Raw genomic sequence first — 25,403 nt, forward strand, 5'->3', positions numbered from 1 at the left:
CTGGGCCATTCAGTTCCACGTACCCCCGCCAGAAGCGTCTTGTCCACCACGAAAAAAATCAATCCGAGAGTACACGCAGTGCACGTGGGAGAAGTCTGAGATCTCGTGCTCCCTCCCAAACCTCCAAGGGTCTCTTCCCTCCTTCTCCTCCCCCCCCCCCTCCAATCTGCCGCAATGCTCCCCAACCCGATCGCCACCCATCTTGTTTACCAGCACCGCCACCCCCCTCGTCTTCATATCCAACCCCAAATGCAACACTTGTCCTATGCGCTCTCTCTCTCTCTCTCTCTCTCTCCTCTCTCTCGCGTGCGCGCGCGCTCTCATGCACCTTGTTTAAAAACCTGCCATGTCTGTCCTAATATCTTTGTCTTGTCACATTTTAGTTGATTTATGCTCCTATTCAGTCCATTGATATGATTTTCAATGTTAAAGATGCGATATAAAGGAGTGGCACAGTGATTAGCACTGCTGCCTATGGTGCTGAGGACTCTGGTTCGAACCCGGCCCCGGATCACTGGCCATGTGGAGTTTGCCCATTCTGCCCGTGCCTGTGTGGGTTTCATCCCCACAATGTGCAGGATAGGTGAAATGGCTACACTAAATTGCCCCTCAATTGGACAAAATTATTGGGTTCTCTAAATTTATAAAAGAAAAATGCTGTATAAAAACATTGTGGTTGTTACTGGGGTCATCACCTGATGTCTGATGTAACTTGTATGCACTCCATTTCATCTCTTGGACCCCCCCCCCTATTGTTTGCTAGTCAACACCTGTTGGTGTGTCTGGTGACTGCTGTAAATTTTGAGATAATATGCTGGCTGTTATCCTTGTCATTAATTGCTGGAGCAATCTAAGAGGGCCTGTCTAAGATTGTACTCGAGCTCCATATTCTTTTCCCTCTGTACTGATTGTTGCTGATTGATTTACTGAATTGGGCTTTGTGTTGTTACACACTTAATCAGGGGGGTGAAAATGGGAGGGTTTTGAATTGTGGGTGAGTTTACAATAGATGTCATGTGGGTCACGGTAGGACTATTATTTGCAGTGCCAGTCCAGAACCAATCTTAAAGGTTTGGAAGGGAAACAAATGTTTACAGAGAAAATGCTTTGAACCTATTTGAGGGTGTAACGGGAGAAACAAATTGGTGACTCCCATCTGTTGAGAGTGAAGTTTAATCAGACACCACAATGTCAAGAATGTGATTGAGTTCAAACATTTATTCAACTTACTATTATGAGTTTACTCGCTAAGTAGAGTGTCAACTAATATAATTACGGTAGAATCCTGTTATGCATTTGAGTTTGCTTGGCAGAAGCTGAAACTGAGTGGGTGGCTTGGGTTTTATTGAAGGAGGCGCTGTCTCTCTGGATGTTTTCTCTGCAAGGGCAGGAGCAGGAAGCCTGAGCTGACTTTTGTTTTTCTGGTGTGGTAACATTTTGTTTTGGTAAATTTTGAAAATCTATTCTGAGGCTAGATTGTGCAGGGTACAGTGTTTGGCCATTTCTTGCCATAGCCTACTTTCTGTTCCATGCTGCCAGCTAGTGGGGGTTCCCAGGTTTGACCTCTTGTTACCTTCAAGCCCCCTCTGATTGACCTGTTGTAATAGAATTTAATGGTTGGAGTCACTCCTGCCATAGTCACAATGTGTACATTGGCGTCTTGCGCTGTAAAGTTTGCTTTATTTTTTTTAAATTGGTATCGTCCCTGCAGACCTGGAAACCTTGATGTAAACATCACAAAGAAATCCAGAACTTGAAACTCTTAGACACCCATACCGTTCTTTGTTTGTATGTCAGATATAATCTAACTGGTGCAGCACGGCGGCGCAGTGGTTAGCACTGCTGCCTCACGGAGCAAAGGACCTTGGTTCGATCCCAGCCCCGGATCACTATCCATGTGGAGTTTGCACATTCTCCAGTGTCAGTGTGGGTCTCAGCCCCACAATCCAAAATGACGTGCAGGGTAGACCAATTGGCCATGCTAAATTATGGAAAAAAAATTATTTTGACTCTAAATTTATTCTACACTACCGCCACCAGTGGGAGTGTATTTATGTTCTCCCAAGTTTATATGAACAATCAGTTATTTGATCATAACAGCAGTTGTCTTTAAGATTCTCTGTGCGAAATCTAAGCTGCACATTGGACTAGAATTATTTTAATACAAGATATTTATATTAATATTGCAGTTTATTCAGGAATGGAATGCCTTTAAACTTGCACTGCTTGTTTCAACAGTGACTTGCATTTATACCGTGCTTGTACTGTAATAATACATCCCAAGTTGCTTCACAGCATTCCAACAAAGCTCAATACCAAGTCATTCAAGGGGAAGTTGGGTTATCAAAAGTTTGACCAGTGCTACATTTGTAAGTTGTATGTTAAAGGAGGATGTAGGATTGTAGGAGGTTAGAGATGGGGCTGGGCAAGTGGAGATAGTAAGCTAGTCAATTCTCTTGTGGTGCCCAGTAGTGCATTTGGTCAGTTGTTGTGTTGCCTGTGCTCTTAAAACTCAAGTGGCAATGTCCAGCCGAAGGAAGGCGATGTCTACAGTGTGGAAAGCCTGGGCATTACGTGGCCGTATGCAGGTCCGCTCCACCAACCAACAGCCAGTGATCCCAGCTGCAGCGCAGACGTGTCCGCTGCGTACAACAAGGCATGCAGGATTCGGAGCCCAACAGCCCAACGGACCCCGATGCTGACTGCCTCGAGTCTCCATACCGGGTGGGCATAATCATCACGCGCGAGCTGGCCTCCATTGTGCCTGCAAACTGCCTTTCAATCCTCACTGTGGATCCTGACGACGAATGGTGTGCTGCCGTCACAGTTAACCAGGCTTGCATCCGATTCAAATTGGACACTGGCGCATCTGCAAACCTCTTATCACAGTCTGACCTCGACAGCATCCGAGACCAACCTAGTATTCTTCCACCAGCCTGCCAGCTCCTTGACTACAATGGCAATGCCATTAGCTGCCAGTGGATCATGTCAGCTAGGTGTATCTCACAAGGCAATCAAAGTGACGTTACGATTCGAGATCGTCCGGCCTGACAAGGCATCCCTGCTTGGTGTTCGCGCATGCAAACTCCTAAATCTGCTCCCGCACGTCCATGCCATGTCCTCGACACCGGCGACTGCCTCGCCTAATGTAAATCTCCAGGCTGAGATATACGACATTCTCACGCAATACCACAACGTGTTTGATGGAAGGGGCACGCTCCCATATCGTTACAAGATATTGCTCAAACCGAATGCCATATTGTCATCCATGCACCGCGCCGGGTTCTGGCCCCTCTCAAAGATCGTCTGAAATCGCAGCTACGAGAGCTCCAAGACCAGAGTATCATCTCAAAGGTCACGGAACCAACAGACTGGGTCACCTCCATGGTCTGCGTCAAGAAGCCCTCTGGTGAACTCCGCATTTGCATTGATCCCAAAGACCTGAATCACAACATCATGCGTGAGCACTACCCGATCAAAGCGTGAAGAGTTAACCTGTGAGATTGCTCATGCCAAATTCTTTACTAAGCTGGAAGCCTCCCGTGGGTTCTGACATACAGCTGGACGAGTCCAGTCGGAAGCTGTGCACTTTTAACACTCCGTTCGGCAGGTATTGCTCCAATCGCATGCCTTTTGGTATTATAATCAGCTTCCGAAGTATTTCATCACATAATGGAGCAAATGATGGAGGGATCGAGGGCGTGCGAGTTTATGTGGATGGCGTGATCATCTGGTCCACAACGCCTGAGGATCACATCGCTCGCCTCAAACAAGTTTTCCAGAGGATACATGAAAACGGCCTCCAGCTCAACAAGGCCAAATGTTCATTTGGTCGATCCGCTATCAAGTTTCTGGGTGACCACATTTCCTAGCAGGGTGTGCGACCTGATGCTGATAAGGTGCTGGCAATCAATGCCATGAAGACCCCAGAGGACAAAGGTGGCCCTCTGTTTCCGTGGGATGGTGAATTTTCTCGGGAAATTCATTCCCAACATGGCATCCCACACCACAGCCCTCTGGCATCGTGAAAAAGTCGACAGTGTTCCAGTGGCTTCCAGCACATCAAGCGCACATTGAGCTGAAGGCGAAGCTCACCACAGCCCCAGTACTGGCATTCTTTGACCCAACCAAGGATACCAAGATATATACTGACGCCAGCCAGGACGGCATTGGGTCGGTGCTCCTCCAGCAAGACGACTCCTGGGCTCCAGTGGCATACGCCTCCAGGGCCATGACTCCGACCAAACAACGGTATGCCCAGATCGAAAAGGAGTGCTTGGGTCTCCTGACAGGAATAGTCAAGTTTCATGACTACGTATACGGCCTGCCAAAGTTCATGGTGGAAACAGACCACAGGCCTTTAGTCTACATAATTCAAAAGGTTTTAAATGACGTGACACCTTGGCTGCAGTGAATTCTTCTTCGTCACGCCGATATGACTTCGAACTCGTCTACACACCGGATAAGGAGCTGATTGTCGCAGATGCCCTATCCTGATCCGTCACCACGCCGTGTGAACAGGGCGACTTCATTCGCCACATTGAAGCAGAGGTGCAACTGTGTGCCAGCAACCTCCCAGCAACTGATGACTGAGTTATACAAATACGTGAAGAAACTGCCAAAGATCCCCTATTGCAGCGTGTGATGAAGGACCTCGCCCATGGCTGGCAAAAGTGGCAGTGCCCCCAGTTCGTCAACGTTAAGGACGAGCTGACTGTTGAGGGGATCCTTCTTAAACTAGATGGAATCGTCATTCCCCAAAGCATGCAAAACATGGTGCCCAGAAAGATCCATGAGGGTCACCTGGGGGTCAAGAAATGTCGACGCAGAACTTGGCAGGCAGTTTACTGGCCTGGCATCAGCCAGGACATTGCCAACACTCAACTGCACAATATGCCAGAAGTTTCAACCAGCTCAGCCCAAGGAAACACTGCAACAGCACGAGATTGTGACTTCTCCGTGGTCCAAGGTGGGGATAGACCTCTTTCGTGCCAATGGGCGTGATTACGTGCTCCTGGTCAACTACTTCTCCAGCTACCCGGAAGTGGTGAAACTGTCAGACCTCACATCAAAGCCTGCAAAGAGACATTTGTCAGGCATGGGATACCACTCACGGTAATTAATGACAATGGTCCATGTTTCTACGGCCAAGAGTAGTCCGACTTTGCACGATCCTACCACTTGAGTCACATCACATCCAGTCCCCATTACCTGCAATCAAACGGGAAGGCCGAGAAAGGGGTCCATATTGTCAAGCAGTTGCTGTGCAAGGCTGCAGACTCAGCCTCGGATTTCAACCTGGCGCTATTGGCATACAGGACAACCCCTCTGTCAACTGGTTTGTCTCTGGCGCAGTTGCTCATAAACTGCAACCTGAGGATGACTGTTCCAGCCATCCATTTTCCAGACCTTGACCACCTCACGGTGCTGCAGAAGGTGCAGCGATCCAGGGACCAGCAGAAGATCGCGTATAATGCTCATGCCACGGCTCTGCCTGTGCTGGCTCCCGACGATGATGTTCGCGTTCAACTGCCTGAGGGAGGTTGGTCAGCCCCAGCTGTTGTCGTCAGACAGGTTGCTCCCAGGTCTTTTGTTGTCCAAATGGCTGATGGCTCCATTTTACGGTGCAACAGGAGGGCACTGCGTAAAGTTCCCTTTCCATCACCCGACCGCACTTCTCTGCATGTCATCATGTCTCCTCCGGACGTCTTGCACCACGAGGCCACCGATCTGGCAGCGATCCCACCTGTCCACAAGGCCACCGAGATGGCAGCTGCCGGCGTCCCCCCCCCCCTCCACCTCTGTGGCGATCGACAAGAATTCGTCGCCCACCACAGACTGAATCTATAGACTTAAATTTTGTTCAGTTTGCTCTGTATCTGCACGATAAACACCACCCCATGTACATATGTTCATTCATTTCCCACTTGTACATAGTTATGCATGTATATACAGCCACGTTCCAAAATTTATTTTAAAAGGGGGAGATGTCATAATATCCACTCGTGTATATCATGAGGTGCAGATAGGCAGTGATTGACACACAGGATAACCAATGAACGCACACAACACAGAACAACCAATCACCAGACAGGACACCACCACCATAAAGCCCACAGGGCATTAAGGCTCTCTCTCACAGGACGCAGTGTACAAGCCAGTGAACATCATCACCATGTGATAGAGAGCTAGTCTGGTTAAGCCAGTAGGAGGTTATCAGTTAGGTTAATAGTGTCAACCCACAGCAGATAATGTACAGCAATCAACAAGTTCAATAAAACTGTGTTGGACCATCTCCTTTGTCGGAAGCCTGTTTCCTGTTTTACTGCATCCAGTTGCAGTCTATGTTAGACCAACACAGCTAACGCATCACCTTGCACTGTTGTAAACCACAATATTGGGTGCACCCCATCATAGGAAAGATGTTGGAGCTGTGGATGGAAAGGCGATTGTGACTAATCATTACAAAGATGCTACCAATGAGGGGATATAGAGTTGAGAAATGCTGAAATGCTACAGCTTCATTGGGACACTGAGGGTTTCAATGGGACTAAGAGGTTTGGAAAACATTTTGAGGACCAATAGTGGTAGCAAAGGCTAGGGTGTATAGACTGATTTTTCAAGGGGATAAGTTAATTTTTGAAGTTTAGATTGGGAAATACTATGGGGGATTATTGGCGCTGACAAATATAATTCCAAGAAGTTGTAAAAAGATGTAGTGGAGTGGAATTTAAAAAAACAAAAACTTGTATTTGTGGTTAGTGTCTTGTATTATGATTTCTGCATTCTTGAAGTGCTTCAGCTTGGAAGTGTTATAAATGCAGTAGTCCACTTTGGGTTCCACAAAAAGGATAATTACCACATCTTTTGTTTGTTCTTGTTGGCTGAGGGGAAATATTGACCAGGACACTGGGGAAAACTCTTCTGTTCCTCGTTGGGATAACTGCTATGGGATTTCTACACCCACCTGAGCGGGCCTTTGTTTAACATTGCGTTTGAAGGGCAGCCTAGATTTTGGTCAAGTCTGATGAACCTGCAAGGCCTTTTTGATCTGGAGAGTTCACGGTTAAACTGAGCTGGGATTAATGGCCTTAGCTGTTGTCTCCTGCAGTTGTATCAAGAATTTCCCACTTACGCAGAAAATTACGCAGATTTACATACTGACAGTCAAAGATCTAGGTGTACAGGTCCACAGGTTACTGAAAGGGGCAATACAGGTGGAGAAGGAGGTTAAGAAGGCATACGGCATGCTTGCTTCATTCGTCGGGACATTGAGTATAAAAATTGGCAAGTCATGTTGCAGCTGTATAGAACCTTAGTTAAGCCACACTTGGAGTATAGTGTTCAATTCTGGTCGCCACACTACCAGAAGGATGTGGAGGCTTTAGAGAGGGTGCAGAAGAGATTTACCAGGATGTTGCCTGGTATGGAGGGCATTAGCTATGATGAGAGGTTGAATAAACTTGGTTTGTTCTCACTGGAATGACTTGAGATTGAGGGGTGACCTGATAGAGATCTACAAAATTGAGGGGCAGAGATCTACAAAATTGAGGGGCATAGACAGAGTGTATAGTCAGACTTTCCCAGTCAATTACTAGGGAGCACAGGCTTAAGGTGCGAGGGGCAAGATTTAGAGGAGATGTACGAGGCACGTTTTTTACACAAAGGGTAGTGGGTGCCTGGAACTTGCAGCCGGAGGAGGTGGGTGGAAGCAGGGACGATGGTGACGTTTAAGGGGCATCTTGACAAAAACGGGAATAGAGGGATACGGACCCCGGAAGTGTAAAAGATTTTAGTTTAGACGGGCAGCATGGAGTGCCGAAGAGCCTGTTCCTGTGCGTTCTTTGTTCATCTTGATACTTATTATTCTTTTGTGGGATGTGGGCATTGGTGGCAAGGCCATTCCTCATTGCCCTTCTACAGAGTGGCCTGCTAGGCCATTTCAGAGGGCAATTCAGAGTTGTTAACATTGCTGTGGTTTTAAAGTTACATATAGGCCACATTGAGTAATGATCATAGAATTTACAGTGCAGGAGGAGGCCATTTGGCCCATCAAGTCTGCACCGGCTCTTGGAAAGAGCACTCCGTAACCCTGCAACCCCATCTAACCGAAGGGCAATTTGGCATGGCCAATTCACCAAAACTGCACACCTTTGGATTGTGGGAGGAAACCGGAGAACCCGGAGGAAACCCACGCAGACACGGGGAGAACGTGCAGACTCCACACAGAGTGACCCAAGCTGGAATCTAACCTGGGACCATGGCGCTGGGAAGCCATAGTGCTAACCACTATGCTACCGCACTGCCCAGTAGGTTGCCTTCCCTAAGGGACATTAACTAGAGGTACCCAATTTTTTTTGTTTCCAATTAAGGGTGGCCAATCCACCTACCCTGCACATCTTTGGGTTATGGATGGTGAGACCTGTGCAGACACGGGGGGAATGTGTAAACTCCACATGGACAGTGACCCAGAGCTGAGATCGAACCCGGGTTCTCAGTTCCGTGAGGCAGCAGTGCTAACCACTTTGCTACCGTGCTGCCCACGCTATGGGACAGGTTGTTTTATATTGTCCTGGATTATTAATTGAATTTAAATTCCACCAGTTGCTATGGTGGATTTGAACCTGTATCCCCAGAACATTAGCCTGGGCTCTCTGGATTATACATCCAGTGATATTACCACTAGTCGCTGCCTCCCAATCTATTTCACAACCTGACATTGGGCATGGTGGCCCTTCACCCATCCTTTCCTTCCTTGTCCTTCGAGCTCTACCTGAAGGCAGATTTTTAGTATTGCTGAGTTCAGCTTTTGGAATTTGAGGCTTGGTGGTCTCTGGGAAGAGTGGGCGGGCTGAAGTTCATTCTCTGGCTTGTGGGTAGAGAGCCCTAGTGGACAGAGGCAGCACGACACATTGATGTTGGTTTGAAGCAAGGAGCTCCTGAGCAGAACTCTGGTGTTGACAGAGCTACGAGTGCATGCAATATTTGTACTTTTATATTTGGATTCCCAATAGAGCCGCAGACCATCATAACACAGGAGCCCATCGGCCTATCGAGCTTGTGACAACACTTTACATATGCAAACCAAGGCCAGTGCCGACCCTGTCACCCTGTGTGGTTTATACCACCCTATGTAAGGCAGCATTATTACTCCCTAGGTAATCCAGAGGCCTGAACTGAGAATGAACTTCAAATCCCATTCTGGCACTTTGATTATTTGAGTTGATTTACAAAATATGGAAATAAAAATCCAGCTTCAGTACAAGTGATCATGGAAACAGCTTTTTGTAAAAACTCTGCTGGTTCATGAATGTTCTTTGAGGAAGGAAACGTGATCCTTTTACTTGATTTGTCCTATTTCTGACTCATGACCCCCACAAGCTCTTAACTACCCTATAAAGCTGCACAGCGGGCCATTCTGTATCCAGGGCAACTAGGTATGGGCAATAAATTTTGGCCGTGTCTACTCTGTCCACGTTCCAAGAATAAATAAAAAGATCATTCCCTGCTTCAGATATTTATCCAGTCTTTCCTCAAAAGATACAATGGTTTCTGCAAGGGATTTACCATCTCCTCTGTCTTTGTTTAGCAAATAAAAAGTGATGTTCAGCAGCTATTTCTCGTGTATCAGTGCAGGAGACGAGATGTCCTGGGTGCCTTTGAGGCAGAATGGCATATTCAGTACTTGCAATCTTATCAATAATCAGGAGCCTGAATGTCTGCATATCCCTGCATTTAAAAGGAAATTCTTTCCCTTGTTGAATCAAGCAGTCCTGTCCAGTGGTCCCTGAGGATTTTGCTGGTGCTCTATCTTAAAAGCCCACCTAAACAATGGGTGTCGCCACACTCTCCAGACTGCTGATTGTGTCCCCTTTGCTTTCTTGACTGGCTCGATGCTTGAGCCTCAACTTCACCAGCTGCTGCCCTGCCCCTCTTGTCATGAATTCTGGGCTCTCTACAAAGGCACTCCTGTTAATGGCAGCATACCAAAGGGATTACCTGACACCCTCTTTTGGGGGGTAGGGGGGTAGAGCGAGGGACCAGAGATTAAAGCTGAATTCAAACCATACTGCTGGGTTTTAATTGCACCACATGAATGATTGGAGCAAACACGACTTGGTTCTTACAAAGGAAACAGTGGACATTACTCGAGCCAAACCAGTAATGCTGTGTCCGTGGTTAAATGAGGCTTCAACTTGCATAACTCCATAGAAAAGTGAAATCTAGTTGCTGCCTTTAATTGAAGACATTCAATGGGAATATATTAAGTAGCAGGCTTGTGTAACCCCTTGCATGTTAGTTCCATTTGTTTCGTATTGGATTCCATACTAGGCCTGATGACTGTTGCGGTTAGGTGTTTGTCCGTAGGCTTGCAGCTCCAACTGCGCATGAAGTGGCACACTGGTTAGCATCGCACGGCACCAGTGTCTGGAGTTCAATTCCGGCCTTGGGTGCATGGAGTTTGCACACTCTCCCTGCGTATGCATGGTTTTCCTCCAGGTGCTCCAGATTCCTCTTAGTGTGAAGATATATAGGCTCGGTGGATTGGCCATGCTAAAATTCCCCTTCGTGTCCAGGGATGTGCAGGTTAGATGGGGTTATGGGATAGGGTGGGGAGTGGACCAATGTAGGGTGCTCTTTCACCAAGTCGGTGCAGACGTGATGGGCTGAGCCTACCGGTTTACTGTGTTACAGTTCGAGAGTCTTGAGTTACTGTGGCAATAGTCCCTTTATTTACATGTTGTAGCCTGGAGCTAGGATTGTGATGCTGCAGGCTCCAAAGTCCTTTACAGCACATGGCTGACCAGGAATCCCCCACTGTCACTGGCACGTGCTAGAATGATTTGCAGGTTGATACTCTACCTGTTTGACCATGTTTTGAATGCACTGCCACAGTTTTAATATGAATGTAGAATCTGAAGCCCAGAAGGAAGCCATTTGGCCCATTGTGCATACACCATCTTTTCCAAAGAGCTGTCCAATTAATCCCACTCCCTGCTTTCTAGAAGCATGACAGAAATCAAGCCATTCAGTCCCTCTAAACAGCACCACCATTTGTATATATCATGGTCAACCTGTATGCCAATTCTGTTTACTTTGGTTTCATATCTAAAATTAAACAACCTTTAGTACAGTGAAAATTTTGAACTCTTTCTCCCCAAGTGAACAGATCTTTCCTGATTGTTCTTTGTTCTAATTTGAACATCATGTTGCCTCATTCCCCCCCCCCCCCCACCATTTCCACAGTTGAGAAAATAGCTTCTCTCTGAAATCCTTTTTTCTTTAACATTTTACACTTTGATCAGATTCAACGAAGCCGAATTTATGCAACCTGGCCTCCCAATTTAGTTTTCTAAGCCCCAGTACCAATTTTGTACACTGTTTATAGACACCCCTCTCCAAACCATGTGATCCACTGGGAGAGGTGAAACACCAGATTTAATAATCAGGCCAGCTGTGTGTGTGTGGTGGGGGGGGGGGGGGGGGGGGGGGGGGGGAGAAAAGAAGGGAGGGGGGGAGAAAGGAAGAGGAGGGGGGAGGGGGGAGAAAGGAAGAGGAGGGGGGAGAGAATCTGGAAAGATGCCCTCAGACCTCTGTAGGTGATGGGAATTAAGATGGGAAACCATTCAGTCTGGTAATTCTATCTAGTGCACCATTTTGCATGAGGTGATTTCACCCTACCCTGACCCCAGCCAGAAATAGGCCCAACTCTCTTGAAGGAATGGAAGGGGGAGGAGGAAGGTGTGTATGTATTTAATATTCTAACCTAAAATGTACTTTCCCCTTTTCCAGCAGCCTGTTCAGAAGAATGGCCAGATTTCTGGAATCCATGGGAATTCTGAGGACCAAGATGTGATCAATGGAAAATTGGAGCAGCTGAATGGGCTCCAGGAGGAAGTCATTCCTGGCAAAGGTGAGCGAGGTAGATTGTGTTTTGGGATGGTGGAGGGGAAAGGCATGTCAAAATGAGAAAATGGTGCGGTGGGCGAGACCGTGCACCTCTGGGTCCTAGGTCAAATCAGCACAGACTGATTGGATGGAAATTACCTCTTGTCTTGTGGCTGTGAGGCTGTATGTAAAACAAATTGGTCCATATCATAGAATTTACAGTGCAGAAGGAGGCCATTCGGCCCATCGAGTCTGTACTGGCTCCTGGAAAGAGCACCCTACCCAAAGTTAACACCTCCACCCTATCCCCATAACCCAGTAACCCCACCAAACACTAAGGGCAATTTATCATGGCCAATCCACCTAACCTGCACATCTTTGGACTGTGGGAGGAAACCGGAGCACCCGGAGGAAGCCCACACACACACACAGGGAGGATGTGCAGACTCCGCACAGATAGTGACCCAAGCTGGAATCGAACCTGGGACCCTGGAGCTGTTAAGCGATTGTGCTATCCACAATGCTACCGTGCTGCTCTACCGATCAACTCCCAGTCAGCATGAGCCCTACAACATAGAAATTGCCAATTTGTGCCAACTTTTTATGACTGGATTTCATGGCGGGTGGAGGGAATAATGCCCGAGTTGTGAAAGCGGGTGTGATCTGTTACATCAGCAGCATATTGGTGAACTGGTGTAGAGGGAGCTTTATTCTGTATCTAACCCTTGCTTTATCTACAATTGGAGAGTTTGCTAATGGGTGTACCTGAAATGGGAAGGCATCCATTGCTGATGCTAACATCTCCTCCTTGTGCACAATTTATATTTTTAAAAATCCAAATTAAGATTTGGATAACTTGTTTCAATACTGATAATCTTAAAATCTTCAACAATCCTTGATCTGTACTTGGGAAGCTGTTCTTTTTCATTTAGAATAAAAATTGCCAATATTTGGACTACTTGATTGCTGATTAGGGCCGGCTTTTCAGACAAGTGGAGGACCCTTTTTGTGTGCATGTGTACATTGCAGGGGCAACTGTCGAATCGACTGGTTCTCGCTTGGACTGAATCACAGAATGTGACTTAAAAACATGGATTCAGATCCCATGTAATTAACTTGCATGTACCTTTATTAAGGATGCATTTATATCTTGCTGAAACTTGTAGATGATGGAGATATTTCCCAGGTGTGTTGATCTCGTGCAGGAGGCTGTAGCCAGTAAGGAGAAACATCTAGGCTTGCTGTGGCCGGGTAGCCCATTGGGTGCATGCTGGCAGCTTTACTTAATGGTCGCTGCCAACAAAACTAGCACCACCAGTTCAGTCACTCACCAGCAAGTGTAATGTGAGGATAGATTTGGGATGATTTGTTGTGAAATGTTGATTTCATTGCAATAAACTTCTTCTGAAACAGTGGCATCTATGATTTTTTTTTTAATGTGCTCATTTGTCATTTCTTGAGCCCACCTTTGCTCTTAAGTACCTCCCCCCACCTTGAGTCAGAAAGTAGTAGGTTCCCAGAGACTTGAGCACAAAATCTAGGCTGACATTCCAGGGTGATGTAGTTCTCCTGTCTTTCAGATGAGACATTATGCGAAGGTGATGTCTTCAGTGACGTGAAGGATCACATGGCACTATTCAAAGAGTCAGAAATCTTCCCAATGGTTGTGGCACCGGTGTGGCAATATTAATCATTAAACTAACATCGCAAAGGTTGAAGGGGAGGGAGAGGAGGGGAGGAGAGAGGAGGGAAAGAGTCCTGTCATGCTGCCACCTGGATAGTGTACACTCATTCTGGTGGCAACCCCTGCCTGTCCACCCATAATTGCACTGACTACAGAGGCCTCTGGCCATTTGGCTGAAGGCTACACTAATTGGGGATTGGCAATTATAGTTACGTGAGTACTTCACAAAGCTCCGAAGTGGATTCCTGTGGGTAGGTAAATGTGCCACATAGAAAGTGGGAGTTGCTGCCTAGTATCCCAATCGGACCGTGATGAATACAGCAGGGGGCAACACCACGGCCAACATCCAAACACCCAGGGGCTGGGCCCCAGCACTGGGGACATTTCAGTGACCAGAGGGTGGGTGTGTACACTAGAGAAGGGACCAGTGCCTGGTCCACGTAACATTACGTGCGGGTGTCTGGGGGACAGGGTGTGGGGTCCAGTGTGCATGGGCCCCGGTGAGCATGGGCCCCCCTGTTGTGGCCGGGGGTCTATTGGCGGGGGGGGGGGGGAAGCAATGGGGGAATGGTGCGTCCAGGGGTGGAAGACACCACTGGTTGTCAGTCTGTCTTGCTCTCCAATTCCTTACAGATATTACAAGGAGTGGATAATATCTTGGACCCCGCAGAAGCTGCCCTTGTAGTGTTGCTGGCAAGCCAGACAGCCAGAAGCCAGTGGCAGGAATACCTACAGAGGCCTGTGGCACTGCCCATGTGCAGGGCCCTGCCCCCCCACACGGTGGGCCTGGCTTTCCATCAGGTAGGGAGGCACAAGGTGTACAGGTGTTGCTCGTCATTTAAACAGATGGCCGACAGTGAGTGCTGCAGGATGCTCCGCCTCAACAAGGGACGGTGCGGCACCTGTGCCATGTCTTTGTGGACTTGGCACCATGTGGTGGAGGAGGATACCTGCTCCAGTTGTCATCAAGGTCACCGCAGCCCTGAATCTCTGCTTCTCAGGATCATTCCAGGGCTCGAGCAGGGACTTGTATGGCATCTGGGCAGCACAGTGGGTAGCACTGTTGCTTCAATCTAGGGACCCAGGTTCGAGTCGGCTTGGGTCCCTGTCTGTGCGGAGTTGGCGCGTTCTCCCCGTGTCTGCGTGGGTTTCCTCCGCGTGCTCCGGTTTCCTTCGACAAATCCCGAAAGACATGCTTGTTAGTTGAATTGGACATTCGGAATTCTCCCTCAGCGTACTCTAATTGGCGCCGGAGTATGGCGACTGGTGGACAGTGGACGGCACATGTTGTCCAGTGCTCACCCGGCCATCTGGGAGTGCCCTAATCAACAGTAAGGGGTTCTGCTCCCTGAACGTCCAGCTTGTGTGTGACCAGCACATGGGAGATCATGCACGTGTATGCACGCTTCCCAGGGAGTGTGCATGACATCTACACCTTGGCAGTAGGCTATCCCCGGCCTCTTCAGAGACCATTCAGGATGGCTGGTTGGCTCTTGGAGAATAATGGGCACCTGCTGAGGACCTGGCCTATCACGCCAGTACAGAGGCCAGTGACCGATAGGGAGACCCAATACAACGAGGCCTATGCAGCCACCTGGGTTGGCAATCAGTGGTTCAAAATGCAGTTACGACGTCTTGACTGCTCCGGTGGTGCCCTGCAGTACACCCCCCTGCCCCTGGAGGGTTGCCATTCTGTAGTAGTCTGCTGTACCCTCCACAACCTGGCACTGCAGTGAGGTGATGTGCTGGAGGGGGAGGAACATGTGACCACCTCGGGACAAAGAAGGACTGGAGGATGGGCCCAGGCAGAACCCGTGGGACCAGCTGGAGAATGGAGGACTGGCGGCAACGGCGAGGGTTCAGTAAACCCAGGATCAGGGAGGCACCCCCACCCCTCACCTGCTTCTCCATAGGACGTGCCACATCAGTCATTGTGCCCCCACCATCCCTCAGTGCATCCTCTCCTTTCTCTTTCCTTTTCTTCCCCCTACCCTGTCTTAGGATCTGTGTAACATTGCTCCAGGATGATGGGACTGTCAGTGGGTCACTGTCGAGGGCAGGGGTGGGTGATGATCCACTGAGCGCTGCTGCTCTTCAATCTGCCTGTCCGCTTCTTGCCTGTTCACTTAGGGCTCGCTTGCATCACCTCAATGGGCTGGCACCATTAGATGAGAATTGTCCAATGGTAGGGGGGAGGGGAAGGGAGGAACAGAGAAGAGTGAGGGAAAATAATGGGGTCGGGGGTTCTAAGGGGGATAGCTGAGGAGATTGTGGAGGCATCGGTGATGATCTTTCAGCAATCGTTGGATGCCGGGAGGACTGGAAAATGGCTAACGTGACACTGCTGTTTTAGGAAGGGAGGGAGGCAGATGTCGGGAAATGATGGGCTGGTTAGCGTTACTTCGGCCATTGGTAATATATTGAGTCCATTATTAAAGATGAGATTGCTTAGAGTGGCACAGTGGTTAGCATTGCTGCCTCATGGTGCCGAGGTCCCAGGTTCAATCCTGGCTCTGGGTCACTGTCTGTGAAGTTTGCACATTCTCCCCGTGTCTGCGTGGGTTTCGCCCCCACAATCCAAAGATGTGCAGAGTAGGTGGATGGGCCACACTAAATTGCCCCTTAATTGGAAAAAATGGGTACACTAAATTCATTTTTTTTTTAAAATTGTGGAGTACTTGGAAGTGCATGATAAAATAGGACTGAGGCAGCCCGGCTTTGTCAAGGGGAGGTCATGTCTGACAAATTCGAGGTAACAAGGAAGTTAGACCAAGGAGAACCAGTGGAAGTGATTTATTTAGATTTCCAGAGGCCTTTGACAAGGTGCCCTATAGGAGGCTAAGGAACTCGAGGTGTTAAGGGTAAGATACTGGCATGGATAGAGGATTAGCTGACTGGCAGAAGGCGTGCTGTTAGGTAATTTGGACATTCTGAATTCTCCTTCTGTGTACCTGGACAGGTACCGGAGTATGGCATCCAGGAGCTTTTCACATGAACTTCATTGCAGTGTTAATGTAAGCCTACCCTTTTTAAATTAAATTTAGAGTACCCAATTATTTTTTTTTCCAATTAAGGAGCAATTTTGCGTGGCCAATCCACCCACCCTGCAAATCTTGGTTGTGGGGGCAAAACCTGCACCAAAACGGGGGAGGGGGGGGGAAATGTGGACAGTGACCCAGAGCCAGGATCGAACCTTGGACCTCGGCATTGAGGCAGCAGTGCTAGCCATTGTGCCACCATGCTGCTAATGAAAGCCTACGTGTGACAATAAAGATTATTATTAGGAGGTTCACCAGAATGATCCCTGCAACAACGTTTGCCACATGAGGGCCGAGGATCTGGGTCTGTACTCAATGGTGTTCAGAAGGGTGAGGGGATCTAATTGAAACTTAAGGATACTGGGATGCCTAGATAAAGTGGAGGTGGTGAAGATGTTTCCTTTTAGTAGGAGAAACTAGAACCCAGGAGCACAGCCTCAGACTGATGGGACAATCCTTTAAAACTGAGATGAGGAATCTCTTCAGCTTGACGAGTGGTGAATCTGTGGAACTCCTTGCCGCAGAAGGCTGTGGAGGCCAAATCATTTAAGACAGATAGGTTCACGGCGCTGAGGTCCCAGGTTCAATCCCGGCTCTGGGTCACTGTCCGTGTGAAGTTTGCACATTCTCCCCATGTTTGCATGGGTTTCGCCCCCACAACCCAAAGATGTGCAGAGTAGGTGGATTGGCCACGCTAAATTGCCCCTTAATTGGAAATAATGAATTGGGTACTCTAAATTTATTTTTTAAAAGAGAGATAGGTTCTTGATTAAGTGGGGAGAAGGTAGGAGAATGGGGAATGAGAAAAATATCAACCGTGATTGAATAGCGGAGCAAACTCGATTGGCCGAATGGCGTAATTCGGCTCCTATGTGTTATGGTCTTAAGCGTATGTGGGAGGAGAGAGAGAAATATGGGACAGAGAATAGGGAGTTTGGGGGCTGGAGTATTTGGGAGGTGTTGCATGGAATGGGGGTGGGTGCAAAAGAGTGGGGCCAGCATAGGTGGCACTGGAAATGGGCTGGCTGCCTGGGGTGGTTCTGGGCTTATGGTTTTGGGGGGGTGGGGCAGTGGTGCCAGGGACCTGGTGGATGTTGTTTACCTTTTACGGCATTGGGTTCCATTCCTTGTGATGCTCCACGAGCTGATGGCTGCTGTCACTTTCTCGTAGGCGGCACTTGCTATTCTGTGGTTGACCCTCAAGACCGTGTCCCAGAGTCTGGCCAAGTTGGTGTCCCCGAACTGTGGGGCTGGTCTTCTCAGTGGCGTTGCTGTGAGCTGTGTGGGGCTGGCTGTGCAGGATCGATTTTAAGTGCTGCTGTCCCTTGTTGGCAGGGGGCTGGTGAGCACGGTCTAGGCAACTCGGCCAGTGGGACAGTCATTTACTGCGTGAACCCTGTGGGGCCTTGTTATGTGGTCCAGTTAACATATTTTATAGCAGCGACGGCCTTGCCGGGCCAAGCATCTGGAAGCACATGGCAGTTTTTGCTCGCTACCGCACTGAAACGGTTCAATTTTTTTCCCATGTGTGGGTAAATCTCACTGAAAAAGCTGGTGAGAAAAGCCCTGCCAAACCTGCCCAAAATGACACTTCAAAATGTTGCTGTTAAATCGCGCTCTGCATAAATGAAAAGTTGTTTTGAACTGACTAAAGATGTATTGAAAATTGTGTAATGCTGGCTTACTTTTCTATTCAAATGCCTGAGTTGGAGTGTGCTGTGCTGCTTTTGGGGCCTGCTGTGCTGCTTTTGGGGCCTCACGGTAGCATGGTGGTTAGCATCAATGCTTCACAGCTCCAGGGTCCCAGGTTCGATTCCCGGCTGGGTCACTGTCTGTGTGGAGTCTGCACGTCCTCCCCGTGTGTGCGTGGGTTTCCTCCGGGTGCTCCGGTTTCCTCCCACAGTCCAAAGATGTGTGGGTTAGGTGGATTGGCCATGCTAAATTGCCCGTAGTGTAAGGTTAATGGGGGGATTGTTGGGTTACGGGTATACGGGTTACGTGGGTTTAAGTAGGGTGATCATTGCTCGGCACAACATCGAGGGCCGAAGGGCCTGTTCTGTGCTGTACTGTTCTATATGTTGTGCACCCATACAGTATATGATTAGCAACCAGAGAGCCACTTGCCTCCACTATCCTGTAGACTCCTTTGTTACTGTACCTGGACCAGATCAAAATTTAAATTGGGAAACCAGACAAACCCCAACAACTTGTTGGAGTGGCACAGTGGTTAGCACTGCTGCCTCAGCTCCAGGGACCCAGGTTCAATTTCGTCTTTGGGTGACTTTGGCTGTGGAGTTTATACGTTCTCCCCGTATCTGCGTGGATTTCCTCCGGATGGTCCAGTTTCCTCCCGCAGTCCAAAGATGTGCAGGTTAAGTGGATTGGTCATGCTAAACCGTCTCTTATGTCCAATAGGTTAGGTGGGGTTACTGGGCTACGGGGATAGGATGGAGGCATGGGCTTGAGTAGGGGGCCCTTTCAAGGGCCGGTGCAGACTTGATGGGCTGAATGGCCTCCTTCAGCATTGTAAATTCTATGATTCTAACTGAGGAAAGGATGCTTCACTCTGAATGATTCCTCTTGACAACTAAATAGTCGAGTGGGAGGAGGGTTCAGTTGTATGGAGAATTAGAAAATCAATGTTAAGGAGAGGGCAGAAGTGCAGGTTAATGATGAGGGCTTTCAACTAGTTAAAGGAGCTGAGGGTTCAGGAGAGGTTAGTAAAGTTTACAGACCACGTAATAGAACAGAGTATAGAAAATGGCATGAATCTATCCTCGGGCAAAGCAAAAAGTGACTAGTATTAGAAGAGTTGGTCAATGCAAGACTGAGGGTGTTCTAATTAAATGTGTGCAGTATACAGAACAAGGTAAATGAGCTTGTTGCACACTTTGAAATTGGCCGGTAAGATGTTGTGGGCATCACAGACATGGCTACAAGGGAATCCGGACTCGAATCTAAATATCCAAGGATATGTGTCCTATTGAAAGGACAGGCAGATATGCAAAGGGGGCGGGGTTGCATTGTTAGTAAGGAATGACGTTAAATCGCTAGCAAGAAGCGATTATAGGATCAGGAGGCATAGAACATCTGTGGGTAGAGTTGAGAAATCACAACGGTAGAAAGACCCTGATGGAAATTATGTACAGGTCCCCGAGCAGCAGTTGGATGTGGGGCAGAAAATAAATCGGGAGATGAGCAAGGCAATATCTCAATCTTCATGGGCGACTTCAAAATCGAGGTGGTAGTGGATCCCAAGAAACGGAATTTGTGGAATGTCTAAGAGATAGTATTTTGGAGCAGCTTGTGACCGAGCCTCCTAAAAACAGGCAATTCTGGATTTGGTGATGTGTAATGAGGCAGACTTGATTTAGGGAACTTAAGGTGAAGAAACCCTTGGAGTTGTGACCACAGTATGATAGAATTTACCCTGCAGTTTGAGCGGGCAAAGCTGGAATCCAATGTAAATAGTATTGCATTTAAATAAGGGTAACTACAAAGACATGAGGGAGAAGCTGGCCACAGGTGAATGGAAAGGGAGCCTAGCAGGGAAGACAGTGGAACAGCAATGGGAGGAGTTTTTTTGGGGGTTATTCGGGAGGCACAACAGAAATTCATCCTGAGGAGGAAACTTGCTAAGGGGAGGACGAGGCATCCATGGCTAACGAGGGATGTCAAGGACAGCATAAAGACTAAAGAAAAAGCATAGTGGCGAGGATTAGTGGGAAGCCTTTATAATTGAGCAGAGGACAATTAAAAAAAGCAATAGGGGGGGGGGGGGGGGAGAAGATGAAATATGTAAGCTAGCTGGTAATATACAAGAAGATAGGAAGAGTTTTTTTCAATATAAAAGAGTTAAGAATAAACATTGGCCCACTGGAAAATGAGGCTGGAGAAGTAGGAATAGGAAACAAAGAAATAGCAGAGGAACTGAATAGTTACTTTCTATCAGTCTTCATGGTGGAAGACACCAGTGGGATGCCAGAGCTCCTAAAAGAGATAGCTGAGGAGATTGTGGAGACTTGTGGTGATCTTTCAGGAATCACTGCAGGCAGGTAGGTTCCCAGAGGACTGGAAAGTGGCTCATTTAAGACCACTGTTTAAGAAGGGAAGGGAGGCAGAAGACAGGAAATTATAGGCCGGTTAGCCTGACTTCGGTCATTGGTAAGAATTTGAACCATTATTAAAGATGAGATTGCGGGAGTACTTGGAAGTGCATGATAAAATAGGACTGAGTCGTCAAGGGGAGGTCATGTCTGACAAATCTGTTAGAGTTCTTTGAGGAGGTACCGGGAAGTTAGACAAAGGAGAAGCGGTGAACGTGATCTATTTAGATTTCCAGAAGGCCTTTGACAAGGTGCCGCATAGGAGATTGTTGAAGGAGGTTGTTGCATAAGTTTAAGAGCCCATGGTGTTGAGGGTAAATTCCTGGCATGGATAGAGCTGACTGCCAGAAGGCAGAGTGGAGATAAAGGGGTCTATTTCAGGATGGCAGCCGGTTACTAGTGGTGTGCCTCGGGCCGGTGTTGGGACCACAACTTTTCACAATATACATTAATGATCTGGAAGAAGGAACAGAAGGCACTGTTGTTAAGTTTGCAGATGATACAAGGATATGTAGAGGGACAAGTAGTATTGAGAAAGAACTGCAGAAGGACTTGGACAGGCTGAGTGGGCAAAGAAGTGGCACATGGAATACAATGTGGAAAAGTGTGAGGTTATGCACTTTGGAAGGAGGAATGGAGGCATAGTCTATTTTCTAAATGGGGAAATGCTTCTGAAATCAGAAGCACAAAGGAACTTGGGAGGCCTTCAAAAATGTACTGCAAGGAAAAATGGAAAATTCATGAGCAAGGTCTGAGCATGAGAGAGTACAAAAGAGGAAATAATACAGATTAAAGATGCTTATCACGTTGATCAATGGTTGCATTTGGTGTTCCATAAGGATTGGCTTTGGGACCACTGTTCAATGTTTGCATGAACGATTTGGGCTCTGAGATCGGAAGGGCGATTACAATGTGTGGACAAACCCAAATTGAGGCGGAAAGCAAGTTAATACTATGGAAAGCAGTGGAAATACAGGACGATAGAAGTAAACTTGCAGAATAGGTGAATCATTGGCAAATCTATTGAGGTGGTGAATTTTGGAAAATCCTCCAAATGGGGTCGAGGAGCAAAATGCATTTTGCACAGTTCTGGTCTCCATATTCTAAGAATATTGAGGCTTTGGATGATACAAAATTATATCAGAATTGAGATTGTGATAAATGAAGAGGGGCTTGGGCTTTTTTTCTCTACAAAAGAGAAAGTTGAGTAATTGTCCAACGAAGGTATTTTGAGGTGGATGTAGCAATATCCCCCACTTGTTGAGGGGTGCAAAAATTAGAGGCCTTAAATATAGTTACTAAATTCAACAGGGAATTCTGGAGGAACTTCTCTACCCAAAGGGTAGTCAAAATGCAGAACTGACTAGCACAGGGGTAGTGAGGATGAATGAAGGAGAAACTCTAAAACATGAGGGAGAAAGGAATGGAAATACATATTTTACATCATATAAACTTGAAGCACAGCAGGAGCAGATTTGGCCAATGTCAGCATATGCTGGTTCTGGAAAATGTGATCACGCTTAGCCCAACAAACTCACATTCATAAAAACATAAGAACATAAGAACTAGGAGCAGGAGTAGGCCATATGGCCCCTAGAGCCTGCTCTGCCATTCAATGAGATCATGGCTGATCTTTTGTGGACTCAGCTCCACTTTCCAGCCCGAACACCATAACCCTTAATCCCTTTATTCTTCAAAAAACTATCTATCTTTAAAACATTTAATGAAGGAGCCTCTACTGCTTCACTGGGCAAGGAATTCCATAGATTCACAAATCTTTGGGTGAAGAAGTTCCTCCTAAACTCAGTCCTAAATCTACTTCCCCTTATTTTGAGGCTATGCCCCCTAGTTCTGCTTTCACCTGCCAGTGGAAATAACCTGCCCGCATCTCTCCTATCTATTCCCTTCATAATTTTATTTTATGTTTCTATAAGATCCCCCCACATCCTTCTAAATTCCAACGAGTACAGTCCCAGTCTACTCAACCTTTCCATATAACCTCTATAATTCGTAATTATTTGTTTTAATTTTTTTTATTATAAATTTAGAGAACCCAATTGTTTTTTCCAATTCAGGGGCAATTTAGAATGGCCAATCTACCTATCCTGCACATCTTTGGGTTGTGGGGGTGAAACCCACGCAGACACGGGGAGAATGTGCAAACTCCACGTGGACAGTGACCCAGGGCCGGGATTCGAACCGGGTCCTCAGCGCCGTAGGCAGCAGTGCGAACCACTGTGCCACCGTGCTGCCCCATAATTCGTAATTATAACCATAGAATCCCACTATGCAGAAGGAGGCTATTGAGTCTGCACTAACCCTCTTGAGAGCACCTACCTAGGCCCACACCCCTATACCTGTAGCCCCACCCACCCTGCACATTGCCTCACAGCGCCAGGGACCTGGGTTCAACTCTGACCTGAGTGACTGCGGAGTTTGCACATTCTCCTTGTGTCTGTGGCTTTCCTCCAGCTGCTCTGGTTTTCTCCCACAGTCCAAAGATGTGCAAGTTATGGGGTCACAGGGATAGAGCAGGGGAGTGGGCTTTCATCGGGTGCTGTATTGGAGGGTTGCCGCAGACTCGATGGGCTAAATATCCTCTGCAAGGAATTTATGTCCATAAGACCATAAGACATGGGAGTGGAAGTAAAGCCATTCGGCCCATCGAGTCCACTCCGCCATTCAATCATGGCTGATGGGCATTTCAACTCCACCTACCAGCATTCTCCCCGTAGCCCTTAATTCCTCGCGACATCAAAAATTTATCTATCTCTGCCTTGAAGCCATTTAGCGTCCCGGCCTCCACTGCACTCCGCGGCAATGAATTCCACAGGCCCACCACTCTCTGGCTGAAGAAATGTCTCCGCATTTCTGTTCTGAATTTACCCCCTCTAATTCTAAGGCTGTGCCCACGGGTCCTCGCCTAACGGAAACAGTTTCTTTGCGTCCACCCTTTGTCAAATGACTAAATGACCAAATTCTGTTTTGGTTTTGAAATTTTCAGTTGACCCTCATTTTGGGGTATCGTGTTAAATATTTCTCGTATGTGTGTGAAGGAGTGCTCTCTGACATTGCCCTGAAGGGTCCGACACGAACTTTAGGGGAAATGTCCTGACAGAGGAAATAATTTTTCTATTTTATTGAATTGGATTACCCATTAATCTTCTAAAGTCGAGTGCAATCCACCCTCATAATTTAACTTTTTAAAAAAGTCTGCCGAGCGTCATTCTGGTGAACCTGCATGCTGTCGCCTCTTGAGGCCAGTCTCCTCTTCCTGAGGTGTGGTGCTGAAGAGACTGAACACATCACTGATCTCTGAGCTGACCCTTCAGCCTTCCATTACCTTGGCTGCCCTGCGGCCTTGGCACACTTACCCAGCGAGTAGCTGAGGCAGTGTTCATCAGTGAGGCAGACGGTTCAATCTCTGGTTGGAGCAAAGTGGGGAGGTGGACCCACTTCGTGTGGGGTCCCTAGTTCCCTTGGGATGAGGATTAAGAAAGAATAAACCGTGGTCCCTGCTCTTTGGAGCAGGTTGCGGTGCATGTGCAAATAAGATGCTAGGGATAAGTAGCTGGGATGCAGAAGGTATGTGGGGGAGGGGGCGGGTCTGTTACTTCAAGGAGGAACGAAACATGAGAAATATTTTTGACACCATTTAAGTCTGTAGCTTGCTCACTTCGGCTTTGTCCGACTGTCTGGAGAGCAGACTTGTAGGAATTTTCTTTCCTGGGCCAGTGTCTGATGGCAGACGTCTCGACTTTGTACAGCTGGTGTCTTCTGATTGGGCTAGTCACCCTGAGTAGAGCCCCCCCCCCCCCCCCCCCCCGAATCACATGACGAGCTGTCATTTTTTTTATCTTACCCCGCCCTCTGTCTGCCAAAGATGCAGGAATGTGGTTCGAATCCCCCCCCCCCCCCCCCCCGGAGATTTATCTCATTAGAGCAGAGCCTGCCAGTGGACAGCTGGGGGGGCGGGGAGGAAGAAGCGCATCCTTCGCACTGCAGGAAGCTGTGCATTCGGTTAGCTTTCCCTTTGGATTCCGGCGGAGGCGGGTGAGGGAGCAGGGATCGATTGGGTTTTTAATTAACTGGACTAGATGTTAAACTGGAGTGCACAGCAGCCAGCTTCTCTCTCTCTCTCTCTCTCTCTCTCAACAAGTCTGTAATATAAAGCAAGATTCATTTCACACTTGGAGCACTGGAGAATGCCAGGTGTAATAGCAGCCACAGGTATGGTCACTTTAAAACTCTGCTGTGTGTATGTTTTTAAATATGGTTCTTTTTAAACGTTTGTGTCTTTGCCAGGCTGTGTATTCTCTCTGGCATTGTTCTGGGAAAGGGTGTGGCTAGGTCAGTCTGCTTTGGTCTTTTTGTTAGGACTTGTGCTGCTCCTTGTGATAGGTCGCTTGCGGTTCCATTCCAAGGTTTGAATCCAGAGGGAAAGCGAATGTTGGGAATGCAATCTTGTAAAAACAAAAAAAAAAACTGGCCAGATTGGGAGAAGTTGGTGGTTTTTCAAGTTTGTAATCCTTAAAAAGGCTGGTCAATCTTTCTTTGTAGTAGAATTTATCACACTACACCTGTCAGATCTTGATCCCTCCCGGATTCTTCAGCCTTCAGGAATGAAGTAGTCTCTTGTGGACTCTGCAGTCAGTACCACTCAGAAAAATGTTTTTTGAGAAGTAC

The 25,403-nt window shown here is 47.6% G+C and overlaps 1 protein-coding gene across 1 annotated transcript in view; it reads left to right on the top strand.

Annotated features, from left to right (window-relative positions):
• The window catches only part of akap12b (A kinase (PRKA) anchor protein 12b), a 105,200-nt gene that overhangs the window by 44,950 nt on the left and 34,847 nt on the right, over positions 1 to 25,403 (top strand). The window contains 1 exon segment of the mRNA XM_038792229.1: positions 11,794 to 11,914. Coding sequence (XP_038648157.1) covers positions 11,794 to 11,914 — 121 coding nt within the window.

Source organism: Scyliorhinus canicula, chromosome 1 (genome assembly GCF_902713615.1).
Source record: "Scyliorhinus canicula chromosome 1, sScyCan1.1, whole genome shotgun sequence".
Lineage (NCBI taxonomy): Eukaryota > Metazoa > Chordata > Chondrichthyes > Carcharhiniformes > Scyliorhinidae > Scyliorhinus > Scyliorhinus canicula.